General features: G+C 38.2%; 1 protein-coding gene across 10 annotated transcripts in view; it reads right to left on the bottom strand.

Annotated features, from left to right (window-relative positions):
• The window catches only part of Map2k5 (mitogen-activated protein kinase kinase 5), a 252,617-nt gene that overhangs the window by 62,880 nt on the left and 170,294 nt on the right, over window positions 1-19,443 (bottom strand). For 4 of the 10 annotated variants that reach the window (XM_074066286.1, XM_074066288.1, XM_074066290.1 and 1 more), the window contains 2 exons: window positions 4,295-4,321; window positions 3,952-3,984 (listed from right to left, as the gene is read on the bottom strand). In XM_074066286.1, the coding sequence (XP_073922387.1) occupies window positions 3,952-3,984; window positions 4,295-4,321 (60 nt within the window). Of the gene's footprint in view, window positions 1-3,951; window positions 3,985-4,294; window positions 4,322-4,854; window positions 4,900-11,526; window positions 15,126-16,234; window positions 19,277-19,443 lie in introns of those variants that run through there. The other 6 variants (XM_074066289.1, XM_074066285.1, XM_074066287.1 and 3 more) reach the window with 3 other exon arrangements.

The following is a 19,443-nucleotide window of genomic DNA, read 5'->3' as shown; positions in this document are numbered from 1 at the left end:
CAGCTCTTTCTGCTCTGGTTGTTTTGGAGATAGGGTCTTGCTTTTTACTTTTTGTCCCTGGCCCACCAGCACACCCAGATTTTTTTCTATTGAGATAGAGTTTCACAAACTTTTCTTACCTGAGGTTGGCCTGGGCCTGAGATTCTTCTAATTTCAGCTTTCTGTGTAGCTTGGGATGATAGGCACATGCCACCACACCCAGCTACTGGTTGAGATGGGGTCTCATGAACTCCTTCTCCCAGAATGGCTTCAAAACATGATCCTCTGACCCAGATATGAAGCCACACAACTATAACCAACTTGTCTTTGACAAAGGTGCTAAAAATATATGATGGAGAAAAAGCAGCCTCTTCAACAAAAACTGCTGGGAAAACTGGTCAGCAGTCTGCAAAAAACTGAAACTAGATCCATGTATATCACCCTATACCAATATTAACTCAAAATGGATCAAGGATCTTAATATCAGACCCCAAACTCTAAAGCTGATACAGGAAAGAGTAGGAAATACTCTGGAGTTAGTAGGTATATGTAAGAACTTTCTCAATGGAACCTCAGCAGCACAGCAACTAAGAGATAGCACAGATAAATGGGACTTCAGTAAAACTAAAAAGCTTCTGCTCAACAAAAGAAATGGTCTCTAAACTGAAGAGAACACCCACAGAGTGGGAGAAAATATTTGCCAGCTACACATCAGACAAAGGACTAATAACCAGAATATACAGGGAACTCAAAATACTAAATTCTCCCAAAACTAATGAACGAATAAAGAAATGGGCAAGTGAACTAAACAGAACGTTCTCAAAAGAAGAAATTCAAATGGCCAAAAAGCACATGAAAAAATGCTCACCATCTGTAGTAATAAAGGAAACGCAAATTAAAACCACACTAAGATTCCACCTCACCCCTGTTAGAATAGCCATCATTAGCAACACCACTAACAACAGGTGTTGGTGAGGATGTGGGGGAAAAAGGAACCCTCTTACACTGTTGGTGGGAATGTAAACTAGTACAACCATGCTGGAAAAAAATTTGGAGGCTACTTAAAAAGCTAAACATTGATCTACCATTTGATCCAGCAATACCACTCTTGGGGATATACCCAAAAGACTGTGACACAGGTTACTCCAGAGGCACCTGCACGCCCATGTTTATTGCAGCACTATTCACAATAGCCAAGTTATGGAAACAGCCAATATGCCCCACTACTAATGAATGGATCAAGAAAATGTGATATCTATACACAATGGAATTTTATGCAGCCATGAAGAAGAACAAAATGTTATCATTTGCTGGTAAATGGATGGAATTGGAGAACATCATTCTGAGTGAGGTTAGCCTGGCCCAAAAGACCAAAAATCGTATGTTCTCCCTCATATTCGGACATTAGATCAAGGGCAAACACAACAAGGGGATTGAACTTTGATCACAATAGAAAAGGGAGTGCACACAAGGGAGATATGAGGATAGGTAAAGACACTTAAAAAATAAGCTAGCATTTGTTGCCCTCCACACAGAGAAACTAAAGCAGATACCTTAAAAGTAAGTGAGGCCAACAGGAGAAGGGGACTAGGAACTAGAGAAAAGGTTAGATCAAAAAGAATTAACCTAGTAGGTAACACACATGCACAAGAAATTAATGTGAGTCAACTCCCTGTATAGCTATCCTTATCTCAACCAGCAAAAACCCTTGGTCCTTCCTATTATTGCTTATACTCTCTCTTCAACAAAATTCGAGATAAGGGCAAAATAGCTTCTGCTGGCTATTGAGGGGATGGAGGGGAGAGGGAGGGTGTGGAGTGGCTGGTAAGGGATGGGGTGGGGGCAGAGGGGAGAAATGACCCAAACATTGTATGCACGTATGAATAATAAAAAAATCAAAAAAAAAAAAAACATAGTCCTCTGGATCTCAGATTCCCCCTGCCCCCAAAAGTAGCTAGGATTATAGGCACGAGCCACAGGTGTCTAGTTTTTGTTTTTGGGGGGTGGGGTTGGGTTTTTTTTTTTTTTGTTTAGTTTTGTTCTGTTTTGAGTCAGGATCTTACTATGCAGCTCAGGCTAGTCTTGAACTCTTGATCCTCCTGCTTCCAAGTACTGGGATTACAGGTGTGCACCATCACACCCAGCTGGCATTCTGCATTTTAAACAAAAGTCTTAGATAATTTTGATGCAGTTAGTCCTTGGATCCCTCTATGAAGACACTGCCACTGCATCACATGGTACAGACACAATAAATACAGGGTGCATCTTTGATACTTTGATGCACCCTGGCTAAGGCAGGTCATCTGGTCCAACCTTGTCTAATGATCTTATTGCAGAATTTCAGCCCAGTTCCAAGATCAACTTAGTTTTAGAAAAAAAAGCCTATTTCCCAAGTTTCCATAGGAAGATATTTTAATCTTGTTTTGGAGTAAATGGAGATACTAAGTTATATTTTCCTCTTGACTAAGGACGAAATGGTATAAAGAAAAAGATGCCATTTAAGCAACACACTATTGTCTTTCACTATGAACCTAGGAGAATCTCAAAAGTCTCATGATGATTTTGTCTAAATTAAACAGAGTATTTTAAACTTATAACAACCAGTGCTACTTTACATATGGAATGAAAACATCTATTTGGTCCAGAAAACCTTCCAATTACCTCTCCAGAAACATATTAACTATTTGTGAGGAATATATATACCTAAATGTTCTGATGCCCAGGATCCCAGCAAGTCAACAGCAGAGTCCAGGAAATGCAACAAGCTATGTGTGGGTAGGTCAAGTTTCTCTGGGCACTTCCCCCAAGCAATAGTGGAGGGAACCTCAGGAAAATCAGTTTAATTAGGAAGATTCTGACGGGCTACAATGCTTTTGGCATCTAAGATGACAGAAGATACTGATGAGCTATTAGATTCAGGAGGTCTGTCTGATATTTGAGATAATGGAGTCTCCATTTGTTTCAGGACAATGGCTTCATTTTCATATCAACATGGTTTATAGCTTGCAGGGGATATATGGACTGACTGATACGATCATTAAGGATGTGAGAGCCCCACTCTTCTTACTATGTGGCATGTGTGCATGTTTGCTTTTTTCCTAGGAGGATCTTTACTTTTTCTCCCAAATCTCATAACTGCTTATGCAGATGTTTAATTGAGAGTAACTACAAATTATGTTTTCTTCTTTCAAACTTTTCTATCTGAATCATATATCACATTCCCTATTTACAAGTGTTCTAAATATTAAAAAATTAAGGTTCAAAAGTAAACACTGCTAGTAGGCAAACCCAAGCCCAGAAAAGTTCAGGTTTTTTTTTTTTTAATGTTTCTTAATTGAGAGACTTGTGTACAGTAAGACTACTAATGTACTAAAATTGTAAAAAAGAAGTAGAAAGTTGAGGAAGAAATGCGAATAGATAGGACAGTAGAGGCAAAATAACTTAAAATGTGAGAAAACTAGTTACTAGAATACTCAAGAAGTTAGGGCATTAGGACATTAAAGGTGAACTCTTGATCTAGAGCTTTTCAACCCTTCTTCCACCTTGATGTGCTTTGAGTAAGTAAAGCAAGAAGAGCAAATTTCACCCAGCTTATGCTTGCTATTCAATTCTGACCCTTGTCTACTGAATGACTTTAAGTATTTATTATGGAAAAAATGAAAACATGTTAATTTCCAGCTCTGTCCCCATCTGGCCAAGGACAGGATCAATTAATATTACTGGGTTTTGTGTTTAGTGTCTCTGACACCCCTGAGAACCAGACCGTGGGACAGTCTGTCTTTGTGGGGATTCTTGGCCAGAATTGGGAGAACAGGATCAGGACGAGGCCAGTTCATGTAACACAGCTCCGAGCATACAGCACAACTTGCTCCGAGGATGTTGGGCACTGTGCTTCATTAGGAAACAAAATATAAGCTTTCCACACCATTAGGAATGACTTTAGGAGTGAAAGCACATAAGACGATGCCTCACCTCATCAACAATGCACTGCAGAAGCTGGAGAGGCTGCAATGGAAAAGAAGAGAGGAAAAAGTATTAGCTGCTGTGCAATATCTTTACAGTGGAGTGGAAAGAAAAATCATTAATGCAATAAAATACAGCAAGATTAATCAACAACAGCAAATTCTTATAAAAACATTGATGCTCAGGATGTTCTATTATTTCTAATGGTACCTAATCTAATACAGGCAGTTAAAGGTTTGCATTTTCTTCAAAATGCAATTTGCTAAGTTTAAAACAAGGCATTCAAGCATGCAAAGGAAGCAGCCATCAGGAAAAAGAAAAGTGAATTTTTTTCTGAACTCATAAAGCTTACCATTAAAGATCCCTGGTTTTTCTGAATCTGAAAAAAGGCAATATGTAATTAGCATGTCATAATCACAATGACTCACTTGGACACATTATGATCACTGAGAGAAAATTATCGCATTGCTGGTGGCAATTTGTGGGCATGTGTTAACACAATTTACATAATGAAAATACACAAATGTTAATAGCTCGCTTCTCATTTATAGGCGAAAGTCAGCAGAATGTTAATTTCACACAACACTTTTTAGTACCCTCCAGGTTGTATTAGAATAGGGAGAAAAACCATAATCCATTTCAAAAGGCTGTTTACGATTCAGATATAAATAATGTTTTATATTGCTACATTGTGAACACTGGGCTTAATGTTGCAATCATTGCTAATGTTATGAAGCTCACTCTTTTTAAATTAAAAACCGATTTATTTAAAATTGAAATTAAATCATAGTCAGAAATTAGAATTTTGGATTCCTGCCAGTGTCTGCTCACAATCCCCTATTTTGTGAAGAAAACTTTAATTATGTGGTTGAAGTATTTGCCTCTAACTTCAGAGTGAGGTAGAAACTCCACCTTTTCCAAAGTTCCTTCAGCCTGTTTCCACAGCAGCAAGGCTCTCTGGAAAAATCAAATGTATGCAAGTTGTTTCACGCTGTTTTTCAGGGGCAAAAGCAATCCAGTTGGACTGCCTATTCCTATTCAACGTTCTGAGGGTACATTGCCCTAATGCTAATAGCCGTATCTTTTAGAAAGTTGATCAAATGTCACAAGATTAATAAAACTTCAACTTAGTAATCAAAGTATTAAACACTTCCCCCAATGCATACAGTTATTACAAACTCAATGAAAATGGAGTCATACACACTACATTTCCTAAGTAGGACAGATTTAAGAACCAAATACCACCCATGGGTCAACTGTTTTCTGGGATACATGAGTTCTAACAAGCTGTCAAAAATACAGGGAAAATAGTAACTGTCCCTTATATGTCCCTCTCTCTCCCTCTCTTCTGTCTCCCTTCCTCCCGTTTTTTCTCCAGTGCTGGGGATAGAACCCAAGGCCTTATGCATGCTAAACAAGTGCTCTACCACTGAGCTATATCACAGCCCCATTATATGGAGTTTTTTTTTTATGGCAGTACTACTAGGGTTTGAATTCACTTACTATGCAAGTGTTCTACCATTTCAGCCAGGCCCCCAGACCATTTTGTTTTAGTTATTTTTAAAATATGGACCATGATCCTCCTATGTACATATGTTTCCTATGTGGCTGGGATAACAGGAACTTGCCACCATGCCAGTTTTTATTGGTTGAGATGGGGTCTCACAAACTTTTTGCCTGGGCTGGCCTTGAACCTTAAACCTCAATCCTTCCAATTTCTACCTCTCTAGTAGCTAGGATTTTAGGTGTTAAGCTACTATTCTGGGCTCCCTTACATGCTCTTAATGATACTCTAAAAAATTCTTTCCCATAAACACACTGTCATTTGACTTGCACAACCATCCTATGGTACGCAGGGCTGACCATTTCTAGACTCTGATGGTTAAACCAGATCTCCCAGAGGATGGGGTAGGGCCAGGGTTGGTGCTACAGGGTTCTCCAAAGCTCCTTTTCATCTAGTGTCTGTATCATACCTGTCTAAAATAATCATATTACCTTATACAATGGGATTTGCATACTTTATATTTGGCATGATATAGGTAATAAATGATCAGTCTTGGTGTATGGGTCTATAGACTACGAGCTTCTCAAGAGCAGCAGCTATGTCTGTGTATTTCTTTTGCATACATGTGACTGATCAGCACACCCATCCACCTAGTGTTTATGTTTTTGTTTTTGAGACAGTGTCTCACTATGTAGCCCAGGCTGGCCTTCAACTTTCAATTCAACTGTCTTAGCCTCCCAAGTGCTAGAATTACAGATGTGTGCCACCATGCCTAGTTGCTTGAGTGTTTGAAAAGGTGCTTTCCCAGGTACTATCTCAACTGGTCATACTGCCCACTCACTGCCTTCCCACAACTACTATTTCAGGAAGACTCTGCCCCAGATTGAATGGCTCCTTCTACCCTAAAAGGTCCTGCTTAATGTTCCCAAATTACTGGTCCTTCTGGTTTCTCCAGGTGATGAAACTTCCAAACAAGATTCCACAGGTAAAATTTTATATTAGGAGGGAAAGCAGCATTGTTCACCACCACCCTGGAGCAGTCATGGAATTTAGAAACAAGAAATTCTTGAAAAACCCAGGTAACTTTTATGATATGAGAAACCTACGGTGTTTGCTTTTATTATTTTTTTCCCAAGCGCACATGGGTACCCTCACCCCCACGGTCTTAGTAAGAAATATCTACTCCAACAGGGAAGCTATTTGTGATGAACAAAGATTAGAAATTCATTTTGACATCAAAGAGAATGTTTTTCACAAATTTTCAAGAGTCAGGGGACTACAGTAACAATCTCTGAGGAAAACGTGGCAAAAACTCTAAGAGATGTTTCAAAATTAATTTAGGAATAGATTGAGACATTGTCCCCAGTAAATTAGTTTTATGAGTCAAATGAGCTAAGGAGAGAGAATTTCCTCATGAACTGAGATCTTAGAGAAGGTCTCTACCCTGCCCCATTCTGCAAGTTAAAGGCTGACTAACTCAGAGACAACTCAAAATTGTACCATTTTGACAATGCTCTTTACAACAAGAAAAAGAGAAGCAACAATCAAAGCCTTTTTTATGATCTTATAACTATCCTGTTTTGCCCAGGTTTTTATAGAGATATTGTTTCCAGGTTTTATTACATAGTTTTGATAGCAACATTTTATATGAAATCATCTTCATAAATTTTGTATTAAGGTAACACTGCAAAAACCTGAAATTGATTCAAAATGCTTAAGATACTCAATTACTTTTTAACACTGTTCACAATACAGTGACTTATATCTTCTATTTCATAAGAATTTGATGATGCAACATCATTGTAATTGATTCATTTTCTCAATTAAATAAAGCTACTATATATGAATGCCACATAGACCACAGAGCTAGATGTATTAGCTCTTTTCCCTGTTCTAGATATATAGCCTCAAAGGCTGTACTCTGTTCCTCTGTTAATTCCACCAGAAAATTTAATACCACAGTCATATTTTTCAAATTCTGAACTGCCATGCAGTCGACTGTATTTATATTAGGCATATTTTTCACTGCTAAACTCTTTGTTGTTTACCTTTTTCGAGATCACATTACTATTCGAGTGCAGCAACCATAAAACAGATCCAAACAAAGTCAACCTCCAGTCCTTGCCTCTGTTTTTGCACACAGTTCATGAAAAAGTGAAGCCCATGGTTTTATAGCACACTAAAAGTTGTATGAATGGTATTCAATAGAAAATGTTAGCTTCACAAATGCCTATCTTTATTGTGTGTCTGCCTTCCAAATGCTTGGCTGTGAGAGCAGAGTTCAGAGGAGCACAATAATATTGTTAGGGCTGACATATTGCCTGCACTTCACAACATATGAAATGCTGTTCATAACTAACTTGTCCGAATTCACATTCTTGCTTGTACATTTTGCTTGTGCTCAGTGGTTTTTATGTCAAACCAGTACTGTGGGACAATGAACAGAACAATAAACTGCTCCAGACATACATTTTTGTGCTAATCAGTCTCTAGAACCGGTAGTGTTTTGATACACTAATTAATTAGATGAACCTCTTCCCTCTTCTGGGCACAGTTTTTTGTTTTGTTTTTTTTTTCTTTTGCCAGCAGTTAGATTCAAGATTTAAAGCCACATTAACAGGGGAAGAATTACACCTTGTTCTGAAGATGCCCTTATATGTTTAAACAGGGAAGAATGACTTCATAATAGGCAGTCTCAAGTACCAGCTAGTTTTTTCTGTTACTGCATTAACATTTATCATGTATTTCTTTGCTAGGACCATACAGATAGTAATTAGAACAGCTCCTGTAACATGACTTATGCCTTTGGAAAATGATACTGGAAATGAAACTGTCATTGCAAAACAAAACAAAACTAAATAGTCCGCTTGTGGGGCCTCAACTATTTAGTCAATGGTGTTGATGACAGAAGCAATTTTGCAAGTTTCACTTTATGCTTCTCTCTTTGTAAAGGTACCTTTTGCATACAATGGTAAAACCAGCTCTTTTACATTATATTAGTAGGCACAATCAGAAAATGAAAATGAATCCATCTATGTAACTTAGAGAAGACACCAACTATAGCTTTCATTTTCTATTTTACTCCCTGAAATTATGGCTTGCCCTGCAGCTCTTGTCTGAGAGATTTATGTGTGACCTAGGTCAGATCTTCCAATATCGGTTGACAAATTTTCTCTTTACATATTTACTGCTTTTCAAGCTTGTGTTATTTTCTCTTAAATAGAAAAAAAGAAACATAAAATTTCATTGTATGGTTGGAATTTTTAAAGAATATTGTTTTTATTTGTTATGCTACTGGCGTCATATTCTAGCCTTCAGTGTTGAACCCTCTGTCTTCTCACCTTTTTTAACTTCAAATTTTAGAAACTATAGCTATTTTGCAAAACCTCTCTTTTTATACCTGATGCATTAAGCTATAACCCTGACCAAACAGGGGTTGTGGCAAACTGGGACTTTCAGATTCTAAATGAAGAATTATGACCTAAGGAATTTCAAATTTCAGGACCGTAGAGCGGCTCTAACTCAATCTACTGACTTTGCTGTTAAGGAAGCTGAGGTTCATAGTAGAACAGTGTCCATGGTCACAGATAAGAACCTGGCCTGACAACTGGCTCAGGAGGATGCCTGCTGGGGAAAATGCCTGAACTTGGGAATCAGAAAGACCCCTGGAATTCCAGCCAGATTCCCATGGCCTCAGAAGCCCTCTCCCTGCACAGGCTCAGGACTACTATCGGCAAAGTGAAGGGACATGCAAGACAAGCCTACAGGCTCACTGAAAGCAGAGCCATGCTTTTCACCTACGCAATGGAGAAATGGACCGGCATTAGCACTGTGCTACATGCTAAGATGTAGGGATGTACTACCTCCAAAGCCACTACAACTTGCAAAAACAGAGTCCAAATCTCAAAAAGCCTTCATTGAGAAAAAAAGTCACTTCTACAAGTTTTATACCTGTTGCCTTGTACAACTAAGTTTCCAAATGACTGTATTTAAAAAAAAGAGAAAAATTTACTTTGACCACAAATGGGAATGTTGATAAAGTGACATTTTTACTGAATGCAATGTAAGAGATGCATAATACACATTATTTCTAATAATGTAACATAAATAAGAATAATTCTATCCCATCTCCCCTATTCATTAGCCTCTCTTCTTATTCTTAGCAGGCTTGTGAATCTTAGTATTTCTTGCACAGGGTCTAAAACGGAAATAAGTCCTAAGAAGATTTAGCAGGTAGCTCCTGAACAGAGTATAAGAAAGGCACTATGATTACACATTCTAAGTCCATGCACTGGCACTTTCTCTCTGGCCCACATCTCAGATTCTAGCAGGGGTGCTGTATCCAGGAATGACCGGTTTCAAAACGTAAAAGCTAGATTATCTCTGAAATTGGCAAAGACCTAGATGGGTCAGAAAGACTCTAAGATGTCTAGAAGAGGGCAGAGCATATATGGGACCAGACAGAAAATCATCATGGCCATAAATTAGATCACTTGGCTCTCACTGCCTCCTAAGTATCAAGGACAATGTATTTTCACACAAAATACAACAGCTGGAGCATCACGGCACGGTGGTACGTTATTCATTTTGCTGGGTCTGCCAGTCAGTGAGAAGGAAAAAAGAACCAGTTTGCTCTCCTATACTTCTTTACCCTTTATGTATTTAAAGGTGGCACAGCTCATGTCCCATTCTACATACGTATATAAAAGGCCATGGTAAATCCTCCTGTGAGCAAGCACACATTTTAATTTTATGACCTGAATTTTGTGACAAAAGCAGGGGCTTAGAATTGTGATTCAAAATAATGTGAAGTACAAAGTCAATCTTTTCCCTAAAGGTATATGGTCTGACCAAGAAAATTCATTAAGCACCTTCCTTTCAAAGAAGATTTTAGATGTTTGTGGTGTCAAACTTTTCTCCTTTCTTTGTTTCAAATCCAGTTTAAGAATATCAATTGAAAGTACGAAGGTAGGAAAAGGGTGGTGGGGGGGGAGATGGTGCTTTTTCTGAAGAAGGTCTTTGACTACTCCACCTTTCGTGGTCAAATCAGCAAAATGTTTCAAAATGTCTGAAAGGGGTTCTCTGGAGCTATCTTTTAATTTGTATCTCTTGTTAGCTTAAATCCTCCCCATACCACAGAATCCAGAGTGATATTAGAGGTCACCTTATCTAATTCTTTACCCAGTACAGTGATTTTGCTTTACAATATTCCAGACAGATAGGCATCTTTACCTTTGCTAGAAGACTTCCAATAATGGAAATCCAATGATTCTACCATGGGCAGCTTACATTGTTGGAAAGTCCATTGTTTTTTTTTTTTTTTTTTTTTTTTTTGCAGTACTGGGGCTTGAACTCAGGCCTACACCTTGAGCCACTCCACCAGTCCCTTTTTGTGATAGGTTTTTTTTTTTTTTGAGATAGGGTCTCACAGACTATTTGCCCAGGCTGTCTTCAAATCGTGATCCTTCTGATCTCTGCCTCCTGAGTGGCTAGGATTACAGGCATGAGCCATTGGTGCCCACCTCAGAAAATCCATTCTTATTTTAAGTCCAAATGTGTCTTCCTATAAGATATGCCTGTGATCTTGGAGCTGTGGTGAGTAAATTAAAGACAGTTGTCATGCTTTTGCAATGTTTTCTTTGATGAATAAGTGTCCTGCTTTCTTCCCTATGATCAGTTGCTATTTTGGGTACTCTCTATCCTTTTCCTCTCTGGTAGTAACAACACTCTAATAACATCCCCTGCCTGTAAGCACCCTACATGCTTCATGGGAAGATGACTTCACCCCCAGGTACAGGGTATGGCATAAATCCCCTGGGCACAGTAAGTTAAATAGTCTTTGGGTGACTGTGGGCTGCTCTTTCCCTCTCCAGCAGAAGCAGGTTACTCCAAGAATCCCAGTAGTCATTCTTGGTATGTGAAGGGAGAAGCTATTAAAAAGCGAGCCAAAAGTCACTTGCTGGGTCAAGTTCTAACTAAAACCAGCAAGACCAGGCTTTTTCACTCTTGGGGTCTAGTAAATTCCCTTAAAGTTAAGGCTAGTCTAAGTTTTTCTGAAAGCTTTCCACCACCATAGTTACCTTTCTCCGAATATGTTTTCATGCGTGTATAGTAGTCCCTCCTTATCCATAAGGGATAAAGTTCCAAGTCTCCCAGTGAACGCCTGAAATTGTAGACAGTACAAACTCTTTGTATATAGACTCGGTTTTCTCCTATACATCCACATCTATGATAGGCTTTCATTTTCTTTGGCACATCAGAATTTTCAGCTTCATGCTTTGTGACTATTACTATGGGACAGAGTTAGATGGCATAAGATTTTCATCACACTACTTATAATGGTGTGTAATTTAAAACTTATGTATTGTATCTAAAATTTTCCATTTGATATTTTTGAACTATGAGTGACTGCAGGCAGGTAACTGAAATTGCATAAAGCAAAGCCTGAGTGAGGTGGACTACTATGTGTTCCTCATAAAGTATGACATCTCCTCCTGAACACATATTTTGCACTGACTGGCTTAGGTCACCTTGTTCCGGACACTACGTACTATATAGCAGAAACTCCTGGAGGCTAAATGTACTTCTTGTTTTTGATAGCTATATCACATAGTTGGCTCAACTGGGAAAAAACAGCAAAAAAAGCACTGAAAAACTACTTTTTGTACTCTTCTGTTTCTTATGTGTCTCTCATACTGACAGTCCTGAAGAGTCAAAATGAGTGGGTGATTAAACCAACATAGTACCTAGACAGGTCTTAAAGCAGTTGCTACCTGTCACCTCTCTTGCAACAGACAGAAACCATATCAGTCTTTGATTGAAAGAGGCCTGCCCAACACTGAAGTACAATCATAAATTCTTGGGGTCTGAAAAGATTTTCTAATTAATTAATTGATTAATGCTGTCCTAAAAACAAGCACTCTGAAAGAATTTTAAAGTTTCTAAATACAACCTAGTTCCCAACCTGATCTTATTCTTAAATTGTTCCTTCCCTGCACCCTTGCCAACCAGACAGCTGTCTGAATTCACCTGCTGAAGGGAAGTTTACTATCTTTGCCTGTCCCTTAAATCCCTTGTCCCAGCTCTAGCTTCCTAACCGTACACATCCTCATCTTCTCTAAAGATAAATATCTTATGTCCTCAGCAGTGCTTATCCTTTAGGCAGGATTGGTGGCAGGGTAGGGTGGGATTATAGGACCTGGAAGAAAAGAAAGGGGAAAAAATGATTAATGGAGAGCCTCCAGATGTGAACTGATTCTTGTTTCCTTTAGATTGCAAAGTGTCCTTTGCAATATGCAAAACAGTAAAACTGTGAAATCACCTCATTGATTTCATATGTTTATCAAATACTTACTTTATGTTAGGCACTATACTACATCTAGAACCCAAAAGATAGATAAGATACAATTGCTGGTCCACAAAAGTGAACAACTTATTTAATGTCCCTGAAACTTAGCAAGAAGGCTAAGACTTAAGCACAGTCTGTATTGTCCTCTAAATGTCATTTAGTATTTGGGCAAAATACAGCTATCTGGAGTTTTGCTTCCCCTCCCCCCAAGATCTACAGATTTCTAAAACAGCTCTCCCACTCACTCCCCTCCTCCCAACTCCCAAGGGCATGTTTCTAGGTATTGCTAGAAAGGTTGTTTCATTGGTCCAGGCTCCAAACATCACTGCATTTTTTTAAACCACCACATATTTGGCAACATTGTTTGGCTTGCTGAGCTCTTGAGATAAACTGCAATTGCAGCCAATACTTAGCTCATGTGGGATGAGGAAGGAAAGAATCTGGAAATATAAAGCCACACATAATCTTGTTAATTAACACATGCCTCTCTTGCTTGGCTGTAAATGAAATTAAAAACAGATGTAAGGAAACGAAGTCATGGATCTAGAATGAACAGGACTAACCTGGACCTTTTTTTCAGTTTTCATTTATTCCTTTCTAAGGGGGAGAAGGTGGTAACAAAGTTGGCCTAGCATTTTTCAGACTGTTTACCAAATAACCCTTATGCATTTTTTTTTCTTTTGGTGGGACTGGGGTTTGAATTCAGGGATTCATGTTGTGAAGCAGGCACTCTACCACTTGAACCAGACCTACTTAGGTGCATTCTAAAAATGGCCAGATAAAAGTGGAGCTGTTCTTGTTTTTGCCTGTATGAGTGGATACGCCTGTCTGGGATGGAGTCCCATCTACTTGATGCGCTGTTTTCCTATCATTCTGCAAGTCACCGACCCAGTGGAGACCTATATCATCTTTTAAGTGAGGAGACTGAACTCTGAAAAGAAAGGTCAGAGAGCTAATAAAGAAAAGCGAGAACCAGAAGTCAGGTTAGCTCTGTGCATATGTTTGGTGGAAAGCATACACTGACAATGACTTACATTGTCACTTTTGGGTCATGTCACTTGCTTCCTCTGGTTCCCTCTGCCCTGAGCTAGTGTTTCTAGATGCCTGGCTACCAAGAATGCATAAAGCTATCTGAAGAGCAGGGGCTAGAGGGAGGTCATTGGCTAGGAACTTTGCTTTGTTTATAGTATTTTACCAAATTAAAGTACATCTACAATCAAGTTCTTCTCACAGCCAGAAGGCACCTGTTTCTGAACAGAAAGCAAAACAAGATATGCTTCATTCTCCCCTTTGGTCTTTCCTACTCTTGGCCGGTAAAGCCACCATTCCTTCTTCTCTCACCAGGCTATTCCACTGCCCAGCTTTTCTTTCTTTCTCCCCATGGTGGTAACCATCTGAGAACTTGATGGTATAATCTAACAGAGTCCACACTTGGTTCTAACGGGTTGCCTTGGTTTCTCATAATATCTTGAAAGTGACACCTTGGCTCTCTATAAACTGCTCCTTTCTTGGCTACTCAAGGCCTTGGGGCCTTCTTTCTACCCAGTGTTTGGGCAATCTGTCCAAAATCACATAAGTTCTTTCCTCCTTTTAGGCAACTCATTGACTTGTTTTTCAATGAACTTAAATTGTTTTATTGGCACCAGAAAGGGCTGGGTTCTTAGCATCATTAACATTTTAGTTGAGGAAGAATTCCCCAGCATCCCAGGCTTAATTCCAGAACTGTTAAGCTTCTAAAAAGTTATCTGTGTTCAAACAAAGCTTGCCCATGTCAGCCCCCCTTTCAACATTGGATGCCAATGAGCCCCTAGCCCCAAATCTACCCAAGTGTTCTATGCTGAATGGTGATGAGTAAAACAATGGAGTACAATAAAAGTAGATGTATTTGTCGCTGCTGCTACTACTGCTGTTGAGGACCACTTTCCCCCCAGGGATCCACATCCAGTAAGAAATTACTTGGCAGTCGCAGAGCATCCTGGGACAGTAATTTCCATCTCAGCAGACACACCAGTTGGAGATAGTATTTGAGTGGATGGGTGTAAAATGAGGGTAACATTTGGGCTCAAAACCTCTGGGAACCTCATCTCTCTGTCTCCCCCAACCCATCCTCTAGACAGAAAAGACCACTGAACTGGGAGTGGGAGATACTCTGACTCACTGTTGACGTAGTAATCATATGAGCAATTTAATGGCTATGGGCTCCCATTTGCTCCTCTGTAAAATAAAAGTTAGACTAAAAGATCTCTTCATATCCCAAAAAGCCAGGATTCCATGAAATAGGAGACTGTACCAATAACACCAGTAAGAGTGGAAGGCCTCTTGCCTCAGAGCCTAAGAGGGAGAGAAGATGATAAAGTCATTACTGGAAGCCAGACTGATGGCAAAATTAGCTTAAAGAAATGGTTTTAAACTTCAATCCAACTTCTAGGTTAAACATTTAAAAATTGTTAAAGAATCATGTTCCCCAGTTACTGCACTGAAAATGACTAGATTCCATATAGAATTCTGTATACTATGATTGTAATTGCGAATGATAAATTATAACTCCAAAAAGAAGGACTGTAAAGGAAGGCTCTTGTGGGATCAGAAAAGTAATTCATTTTAGTTCTACCTGGCATGAGACACAGTCATATATTTTCAGAGTTGCATAGGTAAATCCCTGATGTACTTTCTGGAAATATAAATAATACTACCATTACCTTGCTGTGTTTACCGCCTTATATTTTTCAAAGTGCTCTTAGACCTTGGCTCATCGGATCATGACAACTCCATCCCAGTAGTCTAGAAAATGTCTCATCATGTGCTGAGTCACACTCTCATGGCATATGTCAACTGCCTTGAGGGGCAGAGATCTTGAAATGAGATTCCTTCCAACCTCACATTTGCTCCCAGTCATCTCAAAGGGGGTTCATGAAATCCTCAAGCCCAGTTCTTTATCTGATCTCTTCTACACATACCACCTCCATCCTGATATACTTCCCCCTGCCTTGTCTACCTACTTACCTCTCCTTTTTTTCTTCCCTAAGAGGTTGGTTTAAAAATTAACTAAGGGAATTGGAAAACTGTCTGGGGAAATGCAAGTATCAATATTAGTGCCCTTTAGTGAAAGTACAGGAGGAAGTTAAATACAAAGGGTTTTAGACCCTTACCCTTACCAGATACATTTCCTTTTGACTTGAATGCCTAGACCTTTTTTCCTTCACATCCTTTTAGCTTTAGTACTAGGTTTCCTAAAGTGATTTATTCACCACTCCCTTCTCAGCCTAAGGCCAGAGTCCCAGCTCCTAGAGGGCTCCTTTTGAATTCACTGCCATTTGTTTGTTTTATGTTTTTCTTCTCACTGAAGCTGGGACTACCTCTGCTTCATTTCTGTGCTTAGTGCTAGCACAGTGCCAGGCACAGCATAGGAGCTGAGTGACAAACACTGAGTTGAATTGAGATGGGTATATATAACAGTTTAGATGGCACTATAAAACCAAACCAAATTGAGGTTAGTACTTAAAAAAAAAAAAAGCCAGGTATCACTAACTTGGCTAACAAGTAATTTATCTTTAATGGGAAATACCACATTTCTAAATTATTTATGCTTTGGGGATAATTTCTCTTCCATTTTTGCTCTTTGTCAGAGGAAAAGACAATAAAATTATGAGACATTTGGCTATGTCTGAGATGTAGTCATCTCAAGAATTTGACACTGACAAAAAATTCCTTGAAAGAAACAAATGTGTATATATGAACATCTTCATATTGCTTAAACTTTATCTCTGCATTTTATGGAACATAAGTCTGTTTTAATGACTTGAGATATCAAAATATTTTAAATGTCTATATCCTAAATAGCAAGGATAAAAATAAACAATGAATTCAAACAAGTAGGCTAGAAATCTGTTTAGGTAAAAAATTACATGCATGTGGCTCTTGCCAATTAAAAGTGAGTAGAATGTGGGGCAATTATACACTGTGATCTCTTGTCAGAGAGCTCCACTAAAATACTTATAATTTACTTAAATCCTTAATGTTCTGAACTTAAAAAGTTCATGAAACAAAGGGATAGATTCCAAATATCTTTTTTTTTCAAAGAGGGCAAACTTTTTAGGTATTTTGCATTTCTAGGCATGATCAGTATATTACTGTATAAATAAGATAATGAAATCTATAACCTAAATTTAATATTGAATGTAAAACAATATTAAATGATCAACATTAGGATTAGTAACAATATGCTAGTCAAAAGGCTTCTCAAACAAATAAAATTAAGTATAAAAACTAGTATTTTGGCTTTAGTGTTAATAGTTTTAACTAATGTTAAGGACATAAGCTTTCCATTCTATTATAAAACAAATATTCTATCCATAGAACAATTTACTACAAAATGAATGTTTAACAGCAAGTCTGTCAACTGAATGAAAAACAAAAACAAACAAAAAAACCCCACACATTAAAATAGCAGGTTTCCAAGCCAATTCTAGCAAACTATTTTCTCTTTGATAAGCTGCTTACATTTAAATGAAAACAAGGCAAATTTAGTCAATAATATGGATTGCATATAATAAAAAGGACCTTAGATCATGTTAATGTAAGGATCAGAAAGCAGTAACTTCAATTAAAACCACCCAATTATTTGGCAAACTTTCAGATGTAGCAAATAAATGAATCATTTTAAATGAAAGTGCTCAAATAAGTAGCTTTTTGACCTATGAGTAATTCTCATGAGCAGCAATCATAGTGAAGCAAGAATCTGCTGAAGCAAGGTAAAGCCTCCAAATCAAACAAATGGTATTAGTAATCAAAAAGCATTTGCAAAATGTATTTCCTTGGTGGGTAGTTGGGGGTTCTGAAGCAAACACTACCTACAGCTCCTCTGATACTTTGATATATAGTGTAGAGGGGCAAAGACACGTTTCTCTTACCCATGAACAGCTGGGGTATCTTAGAAGGTTTTCTAACAACAGGGTATTTTAATTTCTGTACTATCTTGTAGGAAAGGCCAGTAGTTATACCATTAAGAATGTCTGTCTTTCATTTAAAATCCTGTACTCTACCTCTGTTTAACTTGTATTGGAATTTAAGAATGCCTCTTTATTGAGACAAGTAATATGTTGTCATTTTGTTCAGTTAACAGACCAGACAGCCCTGTCTGTTTGAGTTAAGCATAGTAGATCTCTATTCTTACAACGGTGGCAAAAGCTGAAGAACAAATGAGAATTAGTCAACTGGTAGTAAAGGCTTCTAATCCCTAAGATACAGACTTTCTTTTTACCTTACCTTAATTATTCTATTTGGCCAGATGATGGCATTTTTTTCAATAAAAGTGATCCTCTCTATATATTGCAATAATTTATTTGAATAGCATTCTTCTGCATTTTTAACAAATAACATCACTATTCACTATTCCTCCTATCTTTTTGATCCTTTTTACTACTTATCATCTTCTTTATTTGAAACAGATTTTTAACAGATAATCTTGATCATTACAACAATATCTTGCTTGCATTTTATTCAAATAATTCTTAAAAACAGCTTAAAAAGCCGTTTGGAATAACATCAAGCTTGCCATCAATCAAACGAAAAAATTCCGCTGGCGGTTGTATAAACATCAGATCAAGTCTGATGTCTTCAAGGATTTCAGAGTGAACCATAAAAAACTCCATTAACTTCTGACAAAGAATGCAAATTAATCACAACATGGGGTGAAATGAAATTAAAGGCTCTTTTCTAATCAATGACAAGGCAGGATGAAATATTTGTTACTCTCTCTGCACTCAGGCTGCCTAGGATGTTTGCACTTCCCTTGCAAAGCCCCAAATGTAAGGTGTGAGTACAGACTCACCCACCATCGGTTTAGCCCTCCTTCCCTCCCCCCAGAGCTATCTGCTTACAATCCTGGAGAGTCACAAAACACACTAATCATCTGAATCTCAGGTGCATCCAATTTGTTATTCACACTCTCCCATGCCAGTGAAAAGCCTGGCGCAGACAGATGCACCAGGAACCCTAAATGACAGTTTTGGCCTCCGGAAGTACGATCACTACAGCAAAATCTAGTACAGCCTCCAGGTGAAATGTCTGGAGCTCCATATGGAGCAGGGAAAATTAACAACAAGATGAAAATCACTGCAGCAGCGGGGAGTCAGAATTTTTGAAAAAAAAATGAAATTTAAAGATGAAGAAAGAGAAGTAATAAATTAATGGGGTGTGAAAACATTCAAAGCTTTACAATACCAGGGGCACTATTTGCTCAGATTTTTTCCCTTTTTTTTAACTTCAGGTCATTTTGATGTAATTTATTAACCAAGATCAGGAATCGTAGCCAAAAGAAGAACAATATTTTTATACATGCAAAAATACTTTAAATACATTTGTATATGTATTATCTTCACTTTCCTGTGGCATCTTGCTTACCATAAATTTCCCAGTGCCAGAGTGGACACATCCCCTGAAAAGTCTCCATAATGGATTTACTATTGTCCTAGTGCAGGGCCCTGTTTATAAAGTTTGAATGAAGAATGACAATTTTTAGTAGGCAACCTTTTTCAGTCCTCCTAATTATGGTGTCATTAAACAAACCATTGCCCACCAAAATGTTTTTTAAGTCAACTGAGTTTGGATGTACATGATCACTATACACAGTTTCAGTCCTTATCCAGAC

Source organism: Castor canadensis, chromosome 2 (genome assembly GCF_047511655.1).
Source record: "Castor canadensis chromosome 2, mCasCan1.hap1v2, whole genome shotgun sequence".
NCBI lineage: Eukaryota > Metazoa > Chordata > Mammalia > Rodentia > Castoridae > Castor > Castor canadensis.
Note: the sequence above shows the minus strand (reverse complement) of the source record. Positions and strands in the feature narration are given on the sequence as shown.